We start from the raw sequence: 27,903 nt of genomic DNA on the forward strand, positions 1-27,903 counted from the left end.
TTCCTGGTGAGCTTTACGTTAGTTTTTCCCAGTTAATTTCATCATCCAAAAAGGAGATTCCAACAGTGTCTGGGGTGAGTTTATTGTTCTTTTCAGTTATGGCTTCAGGTGAAATGTGTAAAAGGCAGTCATTATAACTCACCACTGGGAGTTGCTCAGCAGGTGAAAAGTGACGGCGGCATGAGCGCCGCTTCCTCTGAGGTGAGGAATATGACGGGGTGTACAGCTGAGCCTCTGACTTGCGGGACGGCAATGCAGAGGCTGGAGCGTGAGCATCAGAAGAAAAACTGAGCACTCCCACCTGAAGCGGCCCAGGCTTGGATGCGAGCGGGGCAACAGGCGGAGGCTTTTGGCAACTTCGGGGACCTCCAAAAGCCAGCCGAGTTCCACGGAATATGTGCTCAAAATCTGGAGCGTGCCATGGCTTCCACCGGAGCTCCTCCTCCAGCTGGGCAATGGCTGCTTTCTGGCGCTCATACAGCTCACTGTCTGCTGGGTCCATGTAATGGTCGTGTTCTTCTGTCATGGCTCGGCTATGTGGCAGGCAGGAGGAGGACCCAAAATGCAAAACTCACACACACGGGGATGAACTCAAAAAGCAGCTTTATTGCTGACAAAAGATAATGGGAGATACTAAACTGGGAAAAACTAACATAAAGCTCACCAGGAAACACGGGGGAATCACACACAGCATGAGGGAGAACACGACGCCGAACAGAGGGAGACTCAGACAGAAATACACAGAGGGTAAACGAGGAAAGTGGGCACACACGGGGAACACAGGTGACACTGATAATCATAACGAGACAGGGCGGGGTGAACTGAACATGACATGTAGAGGCACAGAGGTTCCGACAGGAGGAGAGAGAGCACGGGGAAAACACAGACATAACGGGCTGGGGAAACATGAAACAACCACAAAGGGAGACGAGGGCTCATCAATACATAGAGGGCACACAGGGGGGAGAGAGCCATGAAGGGAAAACACTTAGGGAACAACACAACAGGGCAACTCAGAAGACATGGCCTAAATAAGGAACGAAATACAAAAATACAAAGAACTAAGAATACTGGGCCCACATGGCCCAGGACCATGACACACACTGGTGGAGGCAGCTACGGTTGTAGCCACAGCTGCCCTGGGGCAGACTGACAGAAGCCAGGCTGCCATATTGCGCCATCGGCCCCTCTGGCCAACACCAGTAGGCGGTAGGGTAGATTTATCATATCACACCATATTATCCAATATTATATTACATTATATTATATTATAATATGTTATATTATATCCCCTTTCACATTGGAGCCACAACAGGACCCACTAGAACATGGGAACAAGTAAAAGTGAAATATAAGAATATTCTACAGAATGGTAATATTTATCACTTATATTGCTTGTCGTCTCTTGGAAAGAGACCCTGGAATACTCTGTTTGTTTGTTCATAACAGCAACCAAGAAAAGGGCAGAGCAAAAAAAAAGACAGGTGGTGGTCCTGCACCCCCTCGTCAACAAGTTGGTTAAGTGAATAATACCCTCACGGGAAAATCGATATCTCTCTATGAGCACACTGTCGCGCTGAGCTAAAGGATCCTGTCTGTCCCGCAATATACGCTGAATTCTGAGGACTCTCCTTATCAATCTTGCACCTTCCGCAATGGGTTGCTCGCGTAAACGGACAGGATATGACTGCGACAGACTTCCCAAATCCACCTTCGCTTTTATAGCCGTGGTCTCTCATCTTGATTACACGAAGTAATTTACAATTACTACTCTAAAATATGAATTACATCTGTAATAATCACATACATGTAATAGAATGTTAATAGTACATTTCCCTTTTTTAGGAAATGACCTGTATGTATCTGTGTGAAATCAATAAAAGGATCAAGTGCTGCATTATCTTTAGTTACATTGATGTTATTTATTTATGGTGAAACAGTGGTGGAATATCGCTGTTGCTTTCGTATGAATGACGCGGACATACCTGCGTGGCCGCGATCTAATCCTGTTTACATAAAGTAAACCTGCTCCCCAGCAGGTTTACGCTTACGGCTCTGTTGCTATGACAGCAAGTCCCGGATGGGCTTCGGGGAACCGAACGATCCAGGATCACGCGAAATCGTCAACAATCTCATCCAGCTAACTTACTTAGCGCGGTACGAAGAACAGGCCCCAAATCACTGCAGTCAATCAAAACGCAAACACCCCTGCTAGCATAACTTTAAGACAGACAAGTGTTGTTTTACTGTGCACACCCAACTTACCAGAGTAAACTGAAACTCATATGGCATTGTTCGCTTTCTTGACAGTTATGAAAAATGTGACAGGCAATATTTCTTTCAGTTGATCGACAGAGTCTCAAGTACCGACAAACACAATATGAAATTTTGTCCAGGAACTCGTGCATTAAGACGCTCACTATTACTGCTTTGGAGAAGTTCTGTACTTTATTATTATTTTATTTTTATCTTGTGTTTTAAATCTCGTCATGTTAATCAATTTAATCATATCAAATCAAATTCACATTGCCTTGATTAGAGTAAAGCTATCTTAAGATTAAATTGAGATGATGTTTATTGTACTTGACCTAAGCCCACCCGTAACCACTTTAGTTAAAGCATTTGCTTAACATGAAAGGCAACACAGCGCAGTGACACAGTATCCTTCTGTACTGATTTCTTACTTTATATTTGTTTGGAAGTTTTTAATATTAGATAAAAGTAACTCAAATAAAAATAAAATGCAGCTTTTAAGTGAAGATGTAATTTATTAAGTGAAAAATGTTTCCAAACGTACCTGGCCATATGTGAAAAAGTAATTGCCCCCTAAACTTATTACCTGGTTCTGCTCATGGATGCCATTTTTGAGTCTCTTTTTTATTTTGTTGTATCAGGAACACTGAACTTGACGTGAGCCTGCAGTTCTTTAGTTTTTCTGGGTTCTTTTGCGACCTTATGGATAAGTTATCAATGCACTCTTGTAACCCTTTCCAGACTGATAGATGTCAGTGATTTTATTTCTCACCTGTTTTTAAGCTTCTTCAGATCGTGGAATGATATATTGCATTTTGTTCTATTTAAAAGATTTCTTGGTTTACCAGGTCTGGCAGTTGTCAGGTGTAGGTCTGGCAAGTGAAACTTAATGCAGCTTTCTAAAAAACATTGTTGATCACAGTTGATTCGTGATTTAACTAGCTGGTCATTTACTTTTTCACACGGTGCCTGGTAGGTTTGGACAGCCTTTTTTCTCCTAATCAATGAAGTCAACATTTAAATCATTTTGTATTTACTCACTTTGGCATTGTCTGATATAAAAATTTGTTTGATGATCTGAAATATTTAAATGAGACGTATACAAAAGAAAACTAATAAATGAGAAACAGGAAAAGTACTTTTATTTAGCATTAGGGGAGAAACTGTACGCCTAAAACATAGTCTTATAAAAATTAGCAGATGGCAACTGGTTATCTTAACACAAGTACAGGGTTCACAGTATGACATTGAAACAGCCAATCAAATAATGATTGACACAGCCATTGGGATGTTCTCCATTACTTTGTGAAGTCCTGTTTTAAAGGTTCAAGTTTAGCATTATGTCATTTTAGCCACCAGGGGCCTGTTCTTCGTACCGCGCTAAGTGAGTTAGCTGGATGAGATTGTTGACGATTTCGCGTGATCTTGGATCGTTCGGTTCCCCGAAGCCCATCCGGGACTTGCTGTCATAGCAACAGAGCCGTAAGCGTAAACCTGCTGGGGAGCAGGTTTACTTTATGTAAACAGGATTAGATCGCGGCCACGCAGGTATGTCCGCGTCATTCATACGAAAGCAACAGCGATATTCCACCACTGTTTCACCATAAATAAATAACATCAATGTAACTAAAGATAATGCAGCACTTGATACTTTTATTGATTTCACACAGATACATACAGGTCATTCCCTAAAAAAGGGAAATGTACTATTAACATTCTATTACATGTATGTGATTATTACAGATGTAATTCATATTTCAGAGTAGTAATTGTAAATTACTTCGTGTAATCAAGATGAGAGACCACGGCTATAAAAGCGAAGGTGGATTTGGGAAGTCTGTCGCAGCCATGTCCTGTCCGTATACGCGAGCAACCCATTGCGGAAGGTGCAAGATTGATAAGGAGAGTCCTCAGAATTCAGCGTATATTGCGGGACAGACAGGATCCTTTAGCTCAGCGCGACAGTGTGCTCATAGAGAGATATCGATTTTCCCGTGAGGGTATTATTCACTTAACCAACTTGTTGACGAGGGGGTGCAGGACCACCACCTGTCTTTTTTTTTGCTCTGCCCTTTTCTTGGTTGCTGTTATGAACAAACAAACAGAGTATTCCAGGGTCTCTTTCCAAGAGACGACAAGCAATATAAGTGATAAATATTACCATTCTGTAGAATATTCTTATATTTCACTTTTACTTGTTCCCATGTTCTAGTGGGTCCTGTTGTGGCTCTAATGTGAAAGGGGATATAATATAACATATTATAATATAATATAATGTAATATAATATTGGATAATATGGTGTGATATGATAAATCTACCCTACCGCCTACTGGTGTTGGCCAGAGGGGCCGATGGCGCAATATGGCAGCCTGGCTTCTGTCAGTCTGCCCCAGGGCAGCTGTGGCTACAACCGTAGCTGCCTCCACCAGTGTGTGAATGTGAGAGTGACTGAATAGTGGCATTGTAAAGCGCTTTGGGTGCCTTGAAAAGCGCTATATAAATCCACTCCATTATTATTGTTATTATTGAATTACTTACGAGTTTGATTTGTCAGCAACTTTCTGCCAGCCCTCTCTCCTTGCTTTTGCAGCCTTTGCAGTGTTCCCTTGCGTTTTAATTAAACTCTGAAACTCCTGAAATCCCTCACTCAAGAGTTCTTGCTCTGCTGCCGAAAAATACCGAGCGCGCTCCTTCGACATTTTCGCCGACCAATCAAAGGGTTGCCGATCAATGTTTCTACTATCGATGCGTAGCCCCTGTTGGGCCACCCAGTGATCTCACATTACTTCATCCAGCTATACTAATCGTCAACAACAGGTGTGTTCGGGGAACCGGAATAGCGAGCTCAGAGTTAGCGCGATGATTTGATCTTGGATGTTTCATTTGATCTTGGATGTAGTAAGCGACGTACGAAGCACAGGGCCCAGTTTAGTTTGGTTTTGTTTGTAATCTGAAGTCACCTTATTTGAATTAGAGGGCAGAAATGTAGCCCAACATATTGTGAAAAAAATTGTTGGGCTACATTAATGAGCTGCTGACCTCGAATTCACTAAATAGAAAAAGGAGAAGTATAAGTTTAAATCACAAAAACCCTGCGTTTTGAGTTCTGTCACTTATCCTACAGTTTTCCTGTAACTCAGATTTTCCTAATAAGTCTGACTTCATGTAAATGAGAATGTTTTATGCTGTTTACATGCATAATAATAAGTGTGTATATTTTTAAATGGTCTATATTGATATACTTATAAGGGATCAAGCAAAATTCTACTATTATACATCTGTTCACAGGTTGGTTTTATTTGAAAGAGTCATTGGAGCCAGGTTTATTTGATATCAGCTGTTGCCAACTTAAGAGGAAACCAACCTGAAACCATTCATCATTTTTTATGTCAATAATGCATGAATACACTTATAGAACAGCTTAATAAAAATGAGCTAAGCGAGAACAACCTGAATGTTTAAGATTGCTGACATAACAGTGAGAGACCCACCTACATTTTGACACTGACAATCTATCAGTGTAAACCTCCAATCAAATTAATCCTTTTGATCATTGAGGTTTAATGTTGACGCAGTTCTCATAATGGTATCTTATTGCGTATTTTATAGTAAGAACATCTTCTGAGAAACACAAACATTTTCCCAGCATTAAACGAACTTTTAACATAATAATAAGTGTGTATAGGCTTACAAGCGTATTGAGTCAGTGATCTTTAGCAAATGGCTCAAACTATGAAGAAACCCTGCTAAAACACTTCACTCTCCTTTAGTACCAGCAGATAGCAGTAAAGCACCACTCAGACAGTAGTTCTGCACAAGCATATACACCCTGCAAAATGGGGAATGTCTGTGGTGCTCAACCAAATCCTACAAAGGTGGATCTGCATTATAAAGTATATTTCAATGTGAATCCCTCACATAAAGTACTGCAGGTAAACATCAAGTAGATAGTTCATAAATAGTTTACATACCTGTTACATTGTGGAGGTTGATTACACCATCGATTGCCCATGCAAACTATGACAGCGGCACCCTTTAATGTGAAACCATGGTAACAAGAGTATAGAGCAACCAGTTTTCGAGATGTAGAGGACAAGATATAATCTCCATTGTTGATCTGTTTAGGAAGGCCACACCGTTTTAAGTCTGGAATTGGGTAAATGTTTCTCGTTAATATGTGGCAGAAAAAAGGAAACCAATTTAAGGCAATGATTTTTTAAATAATAGGCGAAAGATTTGCCAAAAATTTCACAGGCTGACCTTCGCCCATTTCGTCTTTCCAAGCTTCCAAATTTATTGAGGGTATCTGATCACAGGAGACATAATGAGATGGATACTTCCCCAATCTGAAAGGATCAAGAGGAACTTCTCCTATGTCGCTATTATCACAGATCAGATGGGATAGAGAAAATTTTAAAAGTTCCTCCTTCTGTTGCTGGGTAAACACACCATCAGCTTCCCACCAAAACCTGAAAATGAAAAATACACAAGTTTCACTGAAGCCTTGATTTCATTTGAATGTTCAACCTAGACAAATCTTACGTACCTGTCACCATCACGGAGCACTTTCATCTGCCTTCCAATCAGGCAAGCAAAGAGAGGACCAGTTCTTGAGCCAGGCAAAAGCCTTTCAACAAGTCCTCCTGGATATACATCGATGTTGTCGGGATGTTTGTATATGTCAAGTATTCTCTTAGCAACCCTGGAGTTTCCCGCGGCCAGTGACAAATCATCCAATGTCTTAATGCGCTGCAATCCACAGAATTCCCTCCAATCGTTGTATCCTGAAAAGGAATTTTAGCACAGTGTCATTTAAAAGTGAATATATTCATTTAAATTTGGATGTCTTGTCAAGAGTTCTCTTTATGAAGACTACGTACAGGAAGCTATTAAAGCTTAGCTAGAAACAGGAAGAAATGGGACGCCAGCTGTCCAAATAAAACCCATTCAGCAGAACTGCTAGAGCTCACTGCAGCATCGTTTCTCTGATTTCTCTGACACAAAAATATGAGCTTGACCAAATGAAAACAACCCATTGATTTAAAACTAAAGTCTAAGATGGTCTGTCTTGTTTTTAGTTGTGCACAAAGTTGTCTTTCTTATGTCGTATTTTTTTTTTATATTTTTTAAAAAAGCTTTTGCTTAAATTAATGCTGTCATTGACTAGAAGTTAAAGACATATAAAGATACAAATAAAGAGAGTGAAAAAGATAGTCTTGATAACCGTTTTACTAAAAGTTCCAGGGAAAAGGCATGGTCCTTGGATATGAGATTTAGCACAGCTGCACTGGAACTGCAAAAAGCTTTTTTCACATTGGTAATAACTATTCCCAAGAGTCTGATGTGTAAAGTCAGTGGAGTTAAACTAGGCAATGCAAGATTTTGGCACCTTTCAGACACAAGGCAATTCAAAATGCTTCAAAAGATTTAAGTACAGTAAAAAAAGATTAAACTTGCATGGAAAGTCAATAGAATGCATTGCAAAAAAATAGAAAAACGTTGACCTATGAGTGAGCACGAATGCCACAGGCTTTCCTGCTACAGGCATAGGTGCTCTGTGAATCTAAACCAGCACTTTTTACAGCTTTAAATATATTCTCATGCAGCATTATATCACAAAATTAGCATTCAGTTTCTTTTCAAAGGCATGAAATATGAAATAACCAGATAACTTTGAGAACACGTCATATACAGATCAACTGTTGAAAATGTTGAAAAGAATAGCTCAATTTCCATTTTGTCAAACATTACTTGTGAAGCAATTAATACCTTTTAAATTATTTGTTCTCACTTTCATCTTAGTCCCTTTTCAAGTTATCGCAAAGCACTTTTTCCCCTCAAGTACAGACGTTGTATTTTAAGTGAATAACAGATTGTGTTCCAGGAGACTCAGTCTGTGCATATTTTCAGTCATTTTCCCTTTGAGATTTCCTGTCATGTAAAAACGTAACTAAGTTGATGCTAGCTTCCCATTCTATAGCTTTAACATCATTGCTAAATGTTAAAGAAAAGTACTGTGACAAAAACGAATGAAAAGAAAAAAGGGAAGCATGTAGAGTGCAGGTGAGAGAATCAGGTGATATTACTTTCTGATTTCCTGAGTTCGTGTCATCATGGAAGCTGGAAGAAATGCCAGACTGCAGGGCAAGTAAAATCCACCTGATTGATATGATTATTAAACTGCCTATCTGATTTAATTATTTATTAACTCAAGATGCAGGAAGCCAGTGACTGGCAACCTATCCAGGATGTACCCCGCCTCTCTCCCTATGACAGCTATATATGCTATGTAGATTGGTTCATTCATGGATGGGTGGATCCTGGTTAATGTGTGCTTATCACAATCAACCACTGCTGGGCTGCTGTGGACAGTGACTTTAAATTGGAACATCAAATTGCTGTAAAACAAGCAGCATAAAAGAAGGCTAAAAACTCATGCGAGTTCTTCCATACAGTATATATGCAGCCCTAACAGATCTCTACAGCAGATAGTGCTCTCTCACCTGGAAAATGAATCAAAAGATCATTTTTGCTGATTACAGCTCACCCTTTGGTACAGTTCTTCCCCATAAACAAACTGTGCAACCACAGCCTGGATGCCACACTTTTTGCTTTTTTTTTGTTTTTTCTGGCACCCATGTGATTATAATGGATGTGTCCCCTGTTGAGTAGAGGTGACCATTCTTCATATTTAGCAATGGCTGTGGAAATTTGGCATGACATTAAGAATAAAAAAATCAGGAGATCAAATCCAGTCTTTCCACCTTAACCCGACTCACCATACTCTCATTTACTTCCCTTAAGACATGAAGGGATCTGAACAGAACTGCACACAATAACCTAAATCTGACTCTAGCTGCTATGACACTATTGAACTCATCTATCATTCTGCACTAATGCTTCAAACGCACCTGGCTGTATAGGATTCTTTCACAGTGCTACTTTCTATATTGCCGTTTTCTTGTGATATTCTGGGGGGTTTTTTTCTTTCTTTCTCATGACTCCTCTTGTGAGGGGATTATTTGAATCTGCAAGTTTGCTCACTTAGAGAAATGCTCACAAAGCAACAAGACCATCAAAAAGCTTGTTGGGAAGATGACAACTGTTGGTGGAGTTGTTTGGAAATGGAAGAAATATAAAACAGCCATCGACAGACCTTAATCTGGAACTCCGTGCAAGGTCTTGTTTCATAATTTTGAGGATGGTGGTGGATCAGCCCAAAACTACACAGGAGGAGCTTGTTCATAATCTGAAAGCAGTTGGGACCACCGTCACCACCAAGAACACCACTGATAAGGCACTGCCGACAAGTTCCCCTGGCTAAAGAAGCCATATCTACACGCCCATCTTAAGTTTGTCTGTTTGCCAGTGAACAGAGAAGGCTTGGGGGAAAGTGCTTTGGTCAGATAAATTAAAATTGAGCTCTTTGCAATCAATTCGACCCGTTTGACATAAGAGAGTATGACTCAAAGAGCACCACCCACACAATCAAGCACAAAGTCGGGAACATTATGCTTTGGGGTTGTTTTTCTGCTGCTTCAGTGGACAGGTCCATGTACCATATAATTATCGACAAGAACCTCCTTTACTTTATTAGAACACGATCCTATGGAAGAAGCTGAAGCTTTGAGTTGCCAAACAGAAGCAAAGAAACCTAAAAGTTTTACAGAGTGTCTTTCGAGTTGTGTAAAAAAAAATGGTGGCAAAGTACAACAAAGGGTTCACTGCAGTGCTTGCCAACAAGGGTTTCCCCACAAAGTAGTAGAGTAAGGTATGTTTTGTTTGGGGATTAAATGCTTATTTCATTCAATGACTCTCTCCATTAAAATAGAACTACCATAAAATTAGAGACAGTTCATTTCTTTCTTTTCTAAGTGGGCAAACTTACAAATTCAAATAGTTATTTTCACCAGTGTATATGAATACAAACTTTATCCTCACAGACTGTCAACTTTAAAAAAGATGCACAGCTATTTCATGCATTGAGGTGTGTGTGTTATATTGATTACCAATCTCAGAAAAAAAGGGACTTAACTTTCAAGCTATAGCTGCAGTCTTTTTTTATACATGTCATAATGAACGTGAAGTTTTGTTTTCCACCACCTGCGTTCTGCCTGTCTGCTCTCTTTTTTGAGCTTTTACCAGCTTGGCGTTCCTCCATGGTGCCTTTTTTTCTTTTCAGGGATAACTTTGATCTTTGTGGGAGCAATGGCATTAATACAGTCAAAACTTTAGAACTGAAACAAGATCATTGACAGGAGCAGAAGGCAGAGCTGGCTTGGGCATGAAAGCTTGGGTAAATAATGCACAGGTGTTTCCGGTGATATAGAGCTTTATGATTGCCTTGGTTTTTATTCTCCTGGTGTCAGGAGAGACGGTAAGAAGAGAAAACGCAGAAATGAGGAGAAAGGACAACATCAGTCACTGATCATGTTGTTTGCATGCTTGGTGAGAGATTAAATAAATTTAATTCCCATACTGTGTTATTATTCCTTTAAATGAACACAAATAGCGTCCCAGAATCAGTGTGAAATGCTCTGGGATGCTCAGGGGAGTGATGTGTTTGATTTGGATCAGCGTAGATAATGTTTTTGTGCTTATCAGGCTTTATGACTCATCTGTCAGCTTTATAATAACAAATCAAGAAAAGCAGGATTGTTTGCCAGATCACTTCTTTTCTTTTTCTTTTTAAACAAATACCAAAATTCATGTTGTTCTTGTATTGTTAGTTTTAAAATTTCACTTCTATATCTACTTCGTCCTTGTGGGCCTACATAGCTCCAAGCTAAAAAGTAATTTATTACAGCACTGCTCATTCCTTATTGTCCACACTGTAAGGAACCAGGAAGCAACAACAGAGTACTCATATTAATGACCACCCATTAAATATGTCAATGGTTTGTCAATGGTCACTAAGAAACACAGTTTGTTGACAAAGGGAAGGACAAATGATGTGGGGTTTTTTTGTTTGTTTTTTTAAACAGGGTGTGGAGTGGTTACTGTCGCTTTGATTTGACGAGGATAATCTAATGGCATTTGAATGACAGATCTGACTCTCAGCCAAGATCTTACCTGGGAGGCCGTGATCTCGTCCTCTCTGCAGGTTCAGCGCAGCCAGGTCCATCTGCTTCAGTGTATCAAGGACCACTAGCCTCTCTGTTACTTCATCAACCAACAGCATGTCTGCGCTAACAGCTGACGCTGCAGATCCAATTACGCCTCTCAGGACTGGTTCAATCCCCCCTAGAAACAAAAGCCTATTACTTATTTTTCCAGAGTCATTAGTATTAATTATTATTTATAGTTCATGTGTTGTTGTGGGTTGCTGTTAAGACTGTGACTTTGTATTTCTTTTTTGTTGTTTTCTCTGTTAAAAAGATAATATATTGCAATGTTATTAAACTGTGAAAACCTCATTGATTTTTTTGGAATACAGCCCGACTATAATCCAGGGGTTGACCACAATGACAAGAAAAACAACATATGGTTGGAAGGTACTGTTTTCTCTGGACTGGATGCTTTCATTGTTGCTGCTCAGAAATCACTCCCGGGCTTGGATTTGGTACTTCCCAGGGGCCCTCCATTGTCCAAACATTTCTTTTCAGCAAATAGAATGAATGGACTGTTGAGGATGAACATGCTGGTTATCATGACAATACATTTTTATAGTTTTATAAAAGTAATAAACATGGTTTTCAGTTGTAAAGCAACTGAACACAGCAAGGAAGCAGCAAGGTAACAGCTTCAGCCACTGGAGGTCAGCAAAACATCCCAACTGGTGTCAAGATAATATTTGAGGTAGCATAATCCATTTAAATGTGAGACCAGCTGGTGAAGAGCTAAGTAGACCACATTTTATTGTACAATGTCATGGGGTCAGGGCAGTAGAAATAATAGGATCCACAAAGTCAATCTACCCAGATGACATTTCTCAGCAGAAAGGCTGAGAAATGTCATCTCAGTCTTTCTGCTGTGACGCACCCATAGTGAGCATCACAGTGGAGATGCTCACTATGGGTCCCAGTAAGAAAAAGCAACACAAGGTTTTCTGGGTCAGTGAATTGCTGTTAATAGGTTTTTGTGCAGTATGGTTTTAATGTACTATAAATATTATTGTGAATTGGCCATAATATAATATAGTATGAATATTATAATATATAACTATTTGTTTTGTGTTTGTTTTTTATTTCAAAAATGGATGTTGAAGTTTTAAAGTGGATTAAATATCTCTCATTATTTTTATATTACAAAATATCAAATGAGATTCATGAGAACCAATTGCAACGTTCTGACAACCTAAAAGATCGTTTTAACTGCTTCAAAAGACGATGAATGATGACGTATGGAATGGCGATGGCAAGTGGAGGTCGATCGCAGAGCCACTGTGGGGAAAAAATGACACTTTTCACAGTCGCATTCTGTCAGTGCATCAAGCTCCATCCGTGATACACGCTGGATCTCCTCCAGTGTGTCCAAACAGTGACCCATCAACTTGTTTTTCATTTTCAAGAAGTGGACTAAGTTGCAGAGAGCCAAATCCGACGAGTGGTCCAGGTGGTGAGCGAAGATTCTGTTGGTGTGGGCAAAAAAAAAAAAAAAACATCCTGTGTTTTCAGTTAGCTCTGAGCCAGCATGAGATGTCCTTCTGGCAAGCACTGCAGTTCAGATCGTTTCTTCTGAATGCTCTCCCTCAGGACATAACAGTCAAATTTGATACCGGCATTCCCACCCTGGGGGATGAATTTATGGTGCACAGCCTGATGAAGACTAAGGGAAAGAAAGAAAATAAACAAGCATACTCTTGATCTCACTACTCACCTGATGTGCTCAATCTAGGTTTGGAAATTGATCCTTCACACAAAATTTGAGCTAGTTTGAAACAGAACAGAATGTTTGACTTCCAGGATAAAATTGCACACCATATAGCATATGTGGTTGTAACAGTATTTCCAAAAGCATGGTACAGGAATGCTGGAGGCTGTCTGCACATGCCAGAGAACATGATCTTCAATGTGAATTTCAGCCAAGTAAGTGTTCTAATTATTATGGATCTGTTTTTCACACTTTGCACACAGCTATGACCTTAAAATACTTTTCACTGTATGGAAATACAGTGAAAAGTATTTTAAAGTAAAAATGAAAACACCTCAAACTTTTGTAAGTAGACCCAGAAATTCTGATCTTTAGGATATGATAAAAGGTGAGTGTGTCACAGTTGTTCATCGATCCATCCATCCACTTCAGGTTATCCACTTCAACATCACAAGGGAGCTACATGTCGAGCCTATTCCAGCTATCAAGGGGGCAAGAGGTGGGGTGCCAGTCTGTTGCAGCATCAACACAGAGAGTCATGCGCTGACTCATATCTACAACCAATGTAGAATCAGTCGTTAACCTAACCTTATGCATTTGGGGGGGGGGGGATACTGGAGAAAGCCAGAGTAGCATGCAGACATGAAGAGAACAGCAGAAAGACTGTGCGTGGCATTTCTGATTTTGTTGAGACTCAATGTATCATTTTCATTCCCAGCAGGCAAAAAACTCTAAAAAAACAAGTATACACAGACCACTGAATAAGCTGACCACTGAAGTATTTAGTGGCTAGAAAACAACATATTTTCTGAAGAATTTGAGAGCTCTAATCCAAGTATGAACACTGAACCCACATTCCCCAGTGGTCATGAATACAGGTGGGAATGAATATAATTGTTGTAGGCTTAGAAAAGAAGCTGGTTGCAACATTTTACTTAATAATTTAGACAAAGCATATTATTCTTTTTCAGATTTAAAGACTTAACATACATACAATTGCTCTCTCATATAACCCATCACAATCATCAGAATGATTTACAGTCTTCTTGCTGTTATTTAATATTGAGGAAAACAGTGAATAAAAGAAATGTGGCAAAACAAAATATATGCAAACGTCGGAAAGCTAAGCTACACGGCTGGACCAAACGTCCAAGTGGAAACTTGACACTACTCACTAATACATGTGTCCCTTTGCTGCTGTTTGGGTTTTCAGTTAGTTTGATCATAATGGTCACAATACCAAAATGTTCTGCTGAAAAAATGTATAACCTTAATGTTCTGGTCAAATTAAAGAATAGGTTAAAACATGAAGTGGCAATGAATAAAAAAAAGGTCCCTACAGCCTGTACGATCGATTATTCTTCCTGTGAATGGGTGCACTCTGTATCGCTCATTTTCTGGGTTTTTTATAGAAAACAAAAATTCTGATCCTGCTTGTGTAAATTTTTTTAAACTGCATGTATGCAGCTGATTCTGGAGCTGACCTAAAAAGAGTATTTTTCTTCTTCCTCCTTTCTTTCGGTGTGTTTACTGTGCTTGCAGGATGTGTTATTGGTTTCCATTCTCATACGAGTGCACTGACCTTCTTTGACTATTCTCCATGGACTGAATAAAGTATTGTGCAGTCTCAAGTGGGGGAAGCGCTCATCCTCCTGGAAGCTCTCATTCAGTCTGCAGAGGATTGGGGAGATGGTAGCATGGCCGAACCTGAATGCGGCTGCGGCGAACACGTTGGCGATAGAGGGGTCCACAGATGGATCGTATCCCCTGTAGGGACCAATGTAATGTTTGAAGGACTCTGGGCCAATGATTTTTGGAGCATAGTCTCTTAGGGTTATGATCTGGGAATCAAAAAAGAAAACGGATGGACATCAGAAAAAGGGAAAAAGCGCAAAAGATTTTATGTGTCTATCACCAAATTCTAAAGTCTATACTGAGTTTGAATAGAAGCATACTTTACAAATAAATACAAAATATCCTCTTTGAATACCTGAAATGATATCTGTGAATGTGTATATACATACAGCTAAAGGAATCCCTGTAGGATTACCAGTGAAATGTCTACTTGTATAATAACCCTGGCTGTGATTGCACGCTTGTTTCCTCACGGTTTACTGCAGAGAATTTCATCTGTCCTCATCACTATTTATAAATGCCTCACTTCAGCACCCGAATCTCGACTCATGTCACAAGGGTGCAACCCCACACACACAAAAATGCACGGAAGCCAACACATACATTAGTGAGATATCGTCCATCATTTTTACATCAGTTAGTTATTTATTGCAAAGGAAGCACTGGAACCACACACAGTAAAATAACCAATTTGGATTTTATGCACATTTTTTAGATGAAATGATTAGAGCACAATGGGAAAGATGGAAAAACCAGGTATTCCCCTCAGGGTTTATGTGGCCCACACAACCTTCACCAATACAGAGTTTAGCAGGTCTAAACTCTGTACTGCCTAAACAGAAAAAAACAGGAGGAAAAAAGAAAAGTCAGAGAAAAGTCACAGTGACAACTGACAGAAAATCAGCTCAAATTCATATAAGATTTTTTATGAACTCAGGCCACATCACATCTGGAATTTGGCTCCTGGAAAAACAATTCAAAGAGGTTTTGAGCATGACCGAAAAGTGAGAAAAAAAACTTTCCTCAGGTTCAAGACAAGAAACTGAAGTATCTACCAAGTACAGGAGCCCAGTGAGTCATATATTACAGGATAGTAACCAAAACCATATATTAGACTATTGTAGTCCACCAATTACAGATCAGACAGGCTGATCAGACATTACATTAAAACTATCAACAAGTGAAGTTAATAAAATTCATCATCATATTAAACTGGAATGTGCTGCTGGTAACACTGATGCAAACCGTTTACTCATTCCATGGTGACTCAGGCAGCCTTCCATTGCAGACACATGCAGATACATCACAAAACTGCAAAATAATTACTTAAAAACAGGAAATATCCCAAGGTTTGAACCCTCAATCCACAGAGGGCCCACTTTACAATTCACAGGTTGCAAAGGACCAACTGTCAAACACCTTAATGGATCTCATTTCCAGGCCTCAGTGGGTCAAAGCTGTTTTAGCAGCGTGAAGGCCACGTATAGAATCTTATGCAGGTGGTTTTCATGTTGTGGCTGATGAGTGTTGGGTTTAGTATTCCATTTAATGAGCTTGTGCTTGTGTTCAACCTTTCACACACTTCATTTTATCTCCTTTACAACATGCCAGGCTTTTTTTTTTTTTTGCTTGAAATTTATTCCTCACCTTCTAATTCACCCAGCTGCATTATAAGAAGAAGGCTCCTGGAAATGTAATCCATACTGTACTAGGGGTTAAAAGCCAGGCTATCATGGGATGGCCTTTGATTTTTCTGGCTTGGAGAAAGCCCCAAACCTTAATAAAAGTGCAGTACGGAATTTTAAAAGAGCTCCTTTAATAAAATAACAAGTAAATTCACAGAATTATTTTCTAATTGTTATTGCACGCTGTATGATTTGCAGTTGAATTGCATTTTTCAGATAATGAAGCTCATAAATGTGATGCTGTTCAACAGCTGAGGCTCTTACTTAATGGACTGAAGCACTTTAGGCGAAGCAGGTCTGGCCCTTCAAACTGTATCGTTTTTTTTCTCCTTTCTTTTTAACAATAATTCTCCCGCTATGTCTCTCCCATTTTACAACTAAATAGAACATAATGATATTGCCTCTACACTTCTGGAAAAGCAAAAGCCCTTCACAACTGTGCACTGTAATTGAAGTCAGAATGAAACCAGATGTTGTTAGCTGATCATTTCTTGTTTCCTGCAAATAATAGACTTTCTCTCTGTATTGAAATGGCTTCTGACCTTTCAGTCTGTTTGTTCTGCAAGTCTTGTAGAGTGATGTTTTGAAATGGCTGCCCACAAACAGTCTACTGGAAACAAAGTAGTTTCACCTGCCTGCTCCCCACTGTTTTCACTCACAGCCTGAGCTGCAGATTTTATGTTACTTTTTTAGTACATGGGAATATTTAATGATACAAAATAATAACACAAACCTTTTGCTGACTCGGGTGTAAAGCTTTTCATTAAGTTGTTTCCATATGGTGACCTATTTAAGTGTTTTCTTCTAATTAGAGTACGTTGTGAGTGTGTGCATTTCTGGCTTTGATTTTTATCTCCATGCTAAAATGTGTAATCTTCAAAGAAATGTTTTCTGTATATACTTTAAACACACCCAGTCTCTGTTAGTGTTGTAGCATACCCGGTGTAGGAGGAGCAATGCAGTACGACAGCCACACGGTCAAACAATGTAAACATTGTTATTTGCTCGATAACATATTTGCTCGCATTCCTGTTGATGTCCAACCAGAAGAAAACAAATCTCCATTTCTATGCCAATCAGTTAAATTAGATTTTTATAATTAGTATTCCAGTACAGTTAGAATGGAGGGGGCAACTGACCAATATTTTTGGATTGATAACTCTGACATAAACAGTGTAGCCACAGAAACATACTACGTCTGCAGGTATGCATCAACTGGCATCCGCCTTAAAACACTTCCCAGCCTAATTGCTACCTACAGTACCTTTGGCCTGAAAGTGGGTTTTTCTGTTAGCAATTACTGATGTAGTGCATAATTTAAAGCATTAAAGTTGTGCTTTTACAGTAGCTTGTCAAGAATAATGCAAAATGAAAACAGCATTCTAAAAAACACTCACCCCGTGTGAGCTTGTTTGTCGGGAACAGCTGCAGGAGGATTTTAAAGTGGGGTGGAGGGGGTGGAGGGCTTCGTGAGAGCTGTTGGGATTCAACCATATGGACCGAAAAGCACAACAAGGAGCTGATAGCTGCTGAAAGGACTGCAGTTAGATGCTTTTCCCCCCAGAGGGACACAATTACAGCAAACTTCCACATTACAGGAAGACATTTCAGTCCTGATATTAAAGATCCTTCTCAGTGGCGCTGCTATGTATGCCTCAATTATTATTAAGAATTAGAAGTTAATAGCTGTGGCAGGTAAGTTGTTTAGACAAGTGTTACTGAATGGTTTCTCGAACACTCTTGCATCTCGAGTGACCCTGTTTAGTTCCTATCTGTTTATTTTGGTTGGTTTCTTTCTCACCTGATCAGTGATTGACAACGTTAACGACGCCTACATCAAGTTCCAGTATTTTTATTTTGCATACAAGAGCTCACGCTTAATGGAAATGAGTCACTGTTAACAAAATTAGTTTCATCTGTGTTTTTTCTCTGTTGGCTCCACAGAAAATGTCTACTGTGGAAAAAAAGCAAACATGTTTGTTTTTTTTCTCTAATTAACAACTCATTAGACTGAAAACCTGATTAACCGTCAACATTTTTACCAGAAAAAGGCACAAAAACTACACCAGTTCCTGAAAACTGAGAATGTCTATGAATAGTCAGATTTGCTTAGGAAAGTTTCACAATTAAAAGCTGGTCAAAATTTCTAAATAATAAGGAAAGGTGGGTCTTTATTACATCTTTTACCAAAAGATTCACTGGACTATCCTTCCTATGAAATGAAAGCAGATAATTACTGCTCTAATTCATGAAAACAGTAAACAAAATGAAGTGGTGCAGATCATGTCAATCTTAAATATAAGCATGTTTTCTGTTTCATGCCATAACCTGCTGATATGTTTTCCATTTTCAAAAATATCCTGTTAAACCCAACGTGATGCTGCTGTAATAAAATCTGCTACTTGTCCAGTTGCTGCCTTGCATGAAGAAAGTAGTGGTTAATAAGTTCTCTAAATCCAGAATATACAGCGTACTAACTGATCGAAGTTCATCTATTTCACGGTCCTGAGTCTTATCTCTTGCAGTTCTCTATTTAGTCCTTTGAGAATATTTTCTCCTGGTGATTCTGACTTCAACTTTTCTTCAGTTCCTTATTTGACGACTTTCGTTCCCTTCGTATCCTGTCTGTTCTAGTCTCATCTTTGTGCTCTGTCTTCTGTATAAAGTCTTTCTTGTCACTATGTTCGTTTCACTCACTATCTTTTTTTCAAGTATGCATTCCTGCATTCTGTTACTTCCTGTTTTATTTTGATAGTCTCCCTTCTGTTATGTTCAGTTTTGCTTCCCTTGTCTCATCAGTTAGATTCAGTTCAGCTGTGTGATTTTCCCCCACACATGTCCACTACCACAGTCACCCTCCTGTGTGTACAACGTCTCAGTCTCCCTTCTCAGAGTGTCAGTTCACCTTCCCTCTGCACTTCTGATGTCCCTTCAGATCAGCTGAGGTAGGTGATTGATCTAAATAATTTTACATTGTTTGTAGAAATCTTAAACAAGGAAAGGAGAATGGAGTTGCATTAGATCATGAAAAATAAGCATATTGTTTTTAGTTTATTATTTCTGGCATATGTTGCATTTTTTTAGTCCAATCTCTGGAATGAAGTGATATTTGAGGACAACAGGTAAAACTGTTGCTGTAAGGAAAAATGCGTATGTTGTAGTCCATCTTCTGAACTTTGGGCTTTCATGCGTTTCATACATGCATTATACAGTCGAGTGTAAAAGCAGCCCGATCCCCTGAAGTCTGTATGAATTTTCCTTTACATGTTTCCTTTCACTTTAAATAATTATTCGATCACAACTTAGCGACTCCTAATCCGGGACTAGATGGTGGATGATGATATTTACTAGAGCTGGGAGATACTGTAATGGTGACTCATTTGGACAATGATTAATTCATAATGATCTCATCCTACCTTTCTTCACAAGTACGCTCTCTGATTCAAACACTGAGAACATTAATCAAACATTAAGTCATCACTGGTTGCTCCAACATCAGTTTACATCAAGTAGTAAACCATCATACCAGGTATTTACTCAGTCGCCCTTAATTACTTCAAAGTTACTCCATCAGTATCAAGCTGTTGCTGTCAAGCCTCATACTTTCCAAATGCTTGTGGGATTACATTTTCTACATCTGAAAAAACAGATCTCCTAGTCTGCAGGCCTTGCTAAAAACAGTCAACAAATCTGTCATGTATTAAAAAGTGCTTGTAGTTTAGTTTTGAATTCTCTTACTCCCCCCCCCCCCCCCCCCCCCTTCTGTACTACTTTAATTCTTTTTTCCTCCCCCTTTTGTTAAAATAGATAACGTTACATTCTGCTGGTTTGCAGGCTGGTCAGACTAGATAGTCCCTCACTTTTCACTCTGCTTCCAATACAGGGATTTTCCAAGCTGGTCATAGCTTCAGTATGTAAATCCTTTACCTGCCTTTTATGCTTCACCCTCCCAAATTATTTAAAGAACCCTTCCACCTTAGGCCATCTCTTTTTAATATTGTAAATCTCTTTCCCCTAGCATTGTCCCTGAGTCACCTGAAAATACTAGTTTCTAATCCACTGCTGTAGTCAAATGTCAGCACACAAAATCTGACTTATTTTCCCCTTGCTAATAAAATGTTTGGGGAAACTTTAAGATAGCGCCAGGGTCACCGCTCCCCTTCGGTATAAGCAACAAATCCTTTGCATTCAATCATAAAACATTTTCTTCATTACTTTTCACGAAGAATGTACACACGCTTCCTTCATCATTAATCGCCCTCTGCCTGAAGCTGAAAGGAATAGTCCAATCAGTCATTGTAGTGCACAACGTGCCTGCACCCAACACCACTGAGATGGTAACAGTTTCTGCTAAGCTCTGAAGCCTGGCCTGCCACAAAATGTGTGATCTCATCTTTAGCAGTAGTAAAAAGCGTATCTATTGGATAATAAAGACACGTAAAAATAAATAAAATGAGAGAGCCATCATAGCTGTGATGCCATCTGTTACTTCATTATCAAGAACCTACAAAGAAAGAACAGACTCGTGTTTTGTTTGGAGCAAAACTGAGGAAATGTAGCTGCTTGCATTTACTGGCTGGAGGGACACAGTGCTACAAATACACTGACCAGTTCAGTGGATACGTCAGTTTCCAATTTGAAATCAGGCAGATAATTAACAGTAATTATTTGGGGACATGTTTCTGCACAAATTAATGGTAGCTAGGTTTCTTAGCTGTTTGGTGCTGGGCAAGATTCTTAGAGGAAGCTTTAAAACAACTGCTGGGTAAAGGTGTTGATGGAAAAAAAATAAGGTGATTCACATGATAATTTTCTGTTGTTCTGTCTCTAGCGACTACAAGCAGAGACTTGCAAATATGTATAATATTAATGTGAACAGTGTTTAAGATAAAATGGTTCCCTGCAGCCAATTTATACCAATTTATGGGCTTAGGAGTTGCAGTTTTCAGATATGAAAACTGCAGCATCACCAGCAATGACAGCAAAGCAGGGAATTCCATGGCTGGTTGATCCTCACAGTCATCAGACTTAAAACAGCAGCTGTCAGGGTCGGACAACTTCTGAATTCATTAAATCAGCAGAGCTTTCCCCATAGAGAAGGCTTTTCACTGTTTATCTTCATAATGTCTCGCTCAGCTCGCAGAGGGAACTGTCATTCTTATACATGGTGCTAAAACATTCATCTTGAAAACAATGCAGGACTGCTTTCTTTTATCTGATCAGTGAAAAAGAGAAAATCCTCTAAGTGATGTTGAAAATCTAGTTTGTGCTTTTGTTACTTCTTCAGTAAGGTCTTGAATAATTAGACCAGGGGTCCCCAATCCCAGTCCAGGAGGGCCGGTGTCCCTGCAGGTTTTAGATGTCCTTGATCCATCACAGCTGATTTAAATGGATAAATTACCTTCTCAACATGTCTTGCAGTTCTCCAGAGGCCTGGTAATGAACTAATCATGTGATTCAGGTGTGTTGACCCAGGGTGAGATCTAAAACCTGCAGGGACACCGGCCCTCGTGGACTGGGATTGGGGACCCCTGAATTAGACTGTGGTTCACTAAATGCAGACTGGGAGGCAGAGCCTTCAGCTTTCAGACCTCTCTCCTGTGGAACCAGCTCCCAGTTTGGTTTCAGGAGACACACACCCTCTCTATTTTTAAGGTTTCGTTTTTGATGAAGCATATAGTTGAGGCTGTATCAGGCGACCCTGAACCATCCTTTAGTCTCACTGCTACAGACCCATACTGCTATTGTACCTACAGTGTCACTTTTTAATGTCAGATGAAATGACATGATAAAGTGAAAAACACAGTAAATGGAGACAATGTTGTCTAAGACACTTTTTCTGCCTCAGCTTTAGGGATACAAGATTTTTATTTTTAAAAAGTGTATAGGATATAAGTTTCTATACTTGTAGATTGTCACAAGAGCGTACATGTTGTGTGTTGTTTTATTGTATGCCTGCAATTTCTGTGCATCACAGAAATACCAGAGTTTGTTTTCCATGTGCACAGCAGCTTCAGACACAATACAGTCAATGCTGTTATAACCTCGAGTAACTTCAAATGAAAAGAATCGCTTCTTTTCTTTTATACATCTCATTCATATCAGCTCTCCCACGTAATTGTGACACACTCGCATCTGCAGACTCTGAAATCACTGTGCTCATAAATGCTAGATTAGTTTGTTCCCCCTCAGGCATCATTTGTGTTACTCGGCAGAAGCTTTATAGCTGCGAATCACAGTAGCTTTTATTTTCATCATATTCTGCGTCTAGTGTCGTAGCTACGCTTATTTAACAGCGCTGGTGATAGAGGATGGTATGTCCAGATTTTAAAGTCTAAAACGCCCCACTACGTGTGAATCCATTAGAACTTTAGTGGTCTTGCCTTCACATAGATTAGAGCACAACCTGCATTTCGTTTCATTTCTAAACCATCCCTCTCAAATTTGATCTAGTACCCTTTTGAAGCTTTTTCAAAGGTTAGCGTGCCTGTGAATGCAAACGGTGCTTCTTCTGTGGTAATACTAGGCAGTTAATGTTAAACATTAAATAGCAGAAATTGAATTATGTTTGTTTTCCTTGAGCGGCCAAGCATGCAAAACTGAAAGTAGCTTTAGGGTGGGTGTTTGTTCTTATCCTCCTGCTGTTTGTTCTTATCCTCCTGCTGCTAAACTAATTTCCCCTTGTGGGACAATAAAGAAATTGAATTGAATTGAAATTGAATTGGACAGGGGTTTGACAAATTTTAGATTTAGTTTTAAATGACTAAAATCACTATTAGCCTACTTGAGATGTTTATAATAAAAACAAAATTGGCAATATAAAAAGTCACACAGGCCTGGAGACGGTTGGCAACCACTGGTCAACTAGGAAAAATGTATTTCTTGACCGGTTGGCGAGTGGCTGCTGGAAACTGCTGACTATCAACCTCATGTGAAGGCAGGTGAATCTGGTCACAGAGAAGGTGCTGTGACACAAACTTTCCTGTGACTGCTTTGGTTACTTGCACAGTACTGCAGTTTGCATGGGAGATGCTGACTCATCGCAAGTACTTGCAAAGTAGCCTTGAGAGTGCGAAAACTTGAAAGAGAAAAAGTGTGATGCAACCTGGAAATACAGAGTTTACAGTGCTGAAAGCTTTTTTGCCTTTCTGCTGCAGATTGCTGCTACATTTCAAAATGTGCAACTTTTATTCTGAAATGACAGATTGCAGACTTTGCATAAATGAATCTGAGCAGAATCCAAAATATTAGCCTAATGAATTCATCAAATTAATCAGTCTAATTACCTTTGTGTGCCTACTTGAGTGCTAGTAAATTAACATTTTGGATACTTTCTTTTAAATTCAGTAGTTTGTTCCATGAATCACATGAAATGTCAACTGAAACTGAATTTTTTGTGTCACTTTTTACATCTGATTCAGTTGGGTTTGGTTGTCACTTACCTGGTGCAGTGCACCTATGATCTTACGAGTCTCTTGGTATATCATCTCTGGGCTCCAGTGACCGTTGATGTGTTTCAGTGCCTCTGCAATTCGATTGTGTTCTCTGAGCCACAGCGTGTGCAAAGAAGTCAGAGGCAGACCTTCGCTGACCCGGTTGTCTCCTGCACTGAAGCATTCAACTCTTTCCCCTTGCAGATCTTGGTGGCAGGCTGATGGCAGCTTGGTTACAAATGGGAGATAAGGCCTTCCTTTTGGATCTTTGAATCGGGCATTGACAGCAAGTTTTCCATTACGGCCAGGAATGTCACGAAGGAAGCTCTCCAGCTTTTGATTGTGGCCGTAGACAGCAGAAGCATCAATGAATGAAGTCATGGCATTGAGCTGTTGTCGCTGCAGGGCTTGTCTTATACCAGACTGAAAATTGACAAAGCAGTCTGATGTGGAGCGAAAAAATGGCATACAGCCTTGTAGACCATCATTCATCTGCAGAGAGGATAGAATAATTTACTGATCATTTAGTGCTTCCGGTAAACTTTAAACTACTGCTGATCTACCACATGTATTTGTTGTCGTCTTTGTCATGGAATTTTGAAGGCCCAATTCACATTTGGAAAAGTAAACGTATGTAATATAAAGCAATGCCTTATCCCAGAGTGAAAGGTGTCATTTTGTCAGATGTCACCTGCAAAGTAGGATGGCATTAAAAAGGACTGACTGGGCTCCTGCTAATAACTAAAGGCAGTTGGAGAAGTTTATAACTCTGGGCAGGTGACCGCTTGTCATCTAGCTAGCTGTAACATCTATGCATGGTGTGAGATTTTTCTCATGCACTCGGTCTCCAGATTACCATGGCTTCCATTTTTTCCATAGTTTAAAGCTAGCTGTCATACAAGTACAGAGGGTCCTATAGTACAAACAGGCCTGGTGACAAAAACATTAACACCATGCTCTTGAACTTTTCAAACAAGGATGCACAGCTCTGTCCATCACCACCACCAGGGAGTTCATAGCAACAGAGATTTTAAAGTTTGTTTGTTTTTAATGTAAATGGGTTTTTTTGGGAAGTACTACAATGAACCTATTACTGTGTTATTTTATGTATTTAAATATGTGATTATCTCAGGATCAAACTGGGTGAGCTTCACTGGGCTGCTATTGTGCAAAAGTCCAGGAAAAAAGGGATTTTTTTATTTTTTTTTATTTTTTACACAAACAAGTGCAAGCAACAAAAATAAAGAAAATGATGGATTCTCTGTTTACCTTAATGGGAAAGCACGGATGCACATTTTCACACGTTTTTAAACAGTCCACATCTGACCCATCGGTGCTGGTGCTTTGAGGCGTCAGGGTTATGTCATGGGATATATACTGGCCCCAGTCCGCCAGCAGCTGAGAGTAGGAATCATCTTTCCATTTAGAAGCACTCGTCATTATTTCCCTGCTGACTGTCCGGGCCTGTAGACAAAGCAGGATTTGTATTTTGTAGTGCTCAAGTAATGCAACACATGAAGTATCAAGATGTTGTTCACTCACTGTGAGTCAATAAGAAATGGAATATTAGGACTCTGATTTATTATCTGAAACACTGTAGTAAATTTCAGCAGTCGGATATGGTGGTAAACTGTTGGCTGGATACAAGTGATGCATATTTGATGAGTTCTCCAACTAAAGGCCCTCACTCTGTGTAATGAATGCATAAATTAGGACTAAAATTGAATTCAAGTGTGAGCAAAACGGTTTCATCTGCTTTTTTGGAAGAAAATATGTTTATCCACATGATAAGAAACCAACTGTTTTTAGGTTATGGATGTAGTGTATACGCTAGATGCAATATATAAATGCGGTTCTAATCTATGTCATCTCACACTCTCCTGTGCTCTTCCTAAATTGCTGTGGACGTTATCTGCTGTGAAACAGGTGAGGAAAAATAAATGAAATGCTACATTAACTCAGGGTTTTGCAGGGCGAGCCGGCTTCATTTCTACATTTCTGTAATTTATCCACCAAGACTTTTGTGTCTGTTGGACCGGTATTTTGTAGATTACCGGGGGAAGTTGGAATCCATTATGGAGCCGTTCTGGGTTCCAGCCTTTTGGTTCGCTCTCCCCGTCTTCGTATTCAGCTGGTAGCCATCTGACCAAGGCAGTGTTGGCTGCTCCCCAGCGAGGATTTTGCCTGACAAAGAGAAACATGAAGTGTGTCCAAAAATACTGCCATGCAAAACTGTATAACCCCTTACTGAAAGAATCATCCAGTTTACTGGATTATTAAGGTTTAAAATGGTGCATTCAGTACATTCATATAAATTAAATGTACAGAAATGACAGTATCTGTTTTGACGGTTAGTTTGTGGTTATGATCCTGTGAGAAACATCATCGTTGCTGCACATTGACTTAGGATCATTGCAACAGCATCATTTTTATGCTCTTAAATGACTGTTTAAAACCAAAAAGGATTGCAAGAACCTGTCATGTATTTATTTTTTTGTTGCCTTTTGCCTCCTCGTCAACAGCTGGCACACACACACAAGATAACAAGATAACTTATCAGCTGGCGGCTGACAAACATTTCATAGTTCCAGCTTCTTGATCTCTTTAGGAAAGTAAAGTAACAAGGAGTCACCCCCCCCCCCCTTTTTTTTTTGGCCATTATAAAAAAAATATATATATATTTTTTATTTTTTTTAAATAACCCCTGTGCAAGGGTTCTAAAGGGTGAGTTTACCCACAGAGGGCAAGACTGCCTTGCACCAGGCAGAAAATATACTCTTTAAAGCTGTAAAGTGGGGTCTTTAAAATGGGCAAACTATAGGCTTTCACATGCTTTTGAAGTCAAGTGGGCAGTGGAGGAGTGGAAGTTTTTGAAGGGGCTTAGCTTAGGAAGCAGGTTCACCTGTTCCCCTGCGAGGAAGAGATCGTGGCTCGTGTTGCATTTCAGTAATTAAAAATAATGAGAAATTATGAATATACAAATTATTGATGAATCAACATTTGAAACTTGACAGGTACTTGAATATTCAAGAATGTTGACTAGTTCAGGAAGTTTTTATTTTTAATTGTTTGAGAAATGCTTTACTAAAAACAGCATGCAGTGAAGTGAACATAACTAAATATATTTCATTAAGTTTAAGATGATGCTGATGATTATTAATACATTTATTTGCTACCTGTATGCATCGAAACTATCAAAACAGATAATGGCTTTTCTAATCCTGACATACTGTAGTTTTGCCTGGAGGCCTAATTATGTGCTTGCTAAGACAAAATTTACATTGGATATGAAATGAAGTTTTCATTTAGGGGAAACGGTTGTTCAGATGTCATTTTAACTACCTGTTGTTGCAGAGTCCTGATATCAGTCGATACTTGTAGAGATGGGTGTACCGACAGGTGGCTGGACTTGTAGGAGGACATTTTGACAGCTCTGCAATCAGCTTCAAATGTTTCCATGACAACAGTTGTTCTTGAGCTAGAGTAACAAAGCAGGCAGAGTTGGACTGATTGATATGAAACTTTTAAATCTGAGCAAACATTATTGAAATTCTGTTGCTGATCATATGTGGCCGGTTAAACTGTTTTACAATGACAGAACTAGTAAAGGTGGTCTGACTAAAAATGTAATGAAAACTTTTCTAAATGTTCCATCCAAGGTGAAACCGAGTTTCCTAAAAGAAAGTAATTCTACCGGGTGTTGTGAGCTCCTGATTATATCTCTGTTTCACTTTCTTCTTTAGGACACGAAGAGTCTTTTGGAAAACCTCTGCAGCCCTAGAAATGTGCTTCGTCTCCGGGTCGGCTTGCCGAAAAAATTTAAGCATGTGTTGGGAAGCTGAGGGTTTGGTCCACCTAGCGAGAAAAACAGATAAAAGGGCAGTTAGAGTTCCTTTGATCCTTTTCTGCACAGATTATTTGAGGTAAAACTGAGGCGTATTACCGTTGCCTGACGTCGAGTAAGTCTTCATCTACATCATAAAGGCTTTCTTGATGTGATGAAATAAGTAATTCTTTGATGGATGAAGCTGGAAAATGTATTTTTTGATCAGCATGAGACATTTTAAAAATATCATTTCATCTA

At 39.4% G+C, this 27,903-nt stretch overlaps 1 protein-coding gene across 1 annotated transcript; it reads right to left on the bottom strand.

The window, feature by feature from the left end:
* Positions 1 to 13: 13 nt before the first annotated feature.
* On the bottom strand, positions 14 to 27,790 carry LOC146611914 (thyroid peroxidase-like). The gene is made up of 12 exons (XM_085343575.1): positions 27,774 to 27,790; positions 27,514 to 27,674; positions 27,162 to 27,297; positions 25,874 to 26,003; positions 25,089 to 25,283; positions 23,829 to 24,311; positions 14,649 to 14,907; positions 11,327 to 11,497; positions 6,801 to 7,038; positions 6,515 to 6,723; positions 6,226 to 6,400; positions 14 to 533 (listed from the first exon to the last, which is right to left on the bottom strand). The coding sequence occupies exons 1-12, from the start codon at positions 27,788 to 27,790 to the stop codon at positions 14 to 16; spliced, it is 2,694 nt and encodes an 897-aa protein (XP_085199701.1).
* Between the last annotated feature and the right edge of the window lie 113 nt (positions 27,791 to 27,903).

This window comes from Diplotaxodon limnothrissa, linkage group LG19 (assembly GCF_057381915.1).
Source record: "Diplotaxodon limnothrissa isolate DT_005_m linkage group LG19, D_limnothrissa_male_GT1.1, whole genome shotgun sequence".
Classification (NCBI taxonomy): domain Eukaryota; kingdom Metazoa; phylum Chordata; class Actinopteri; order Cichliformes; family Cichlidae; genus Diplotaxodon; species Diplotaxodon limnothrissa.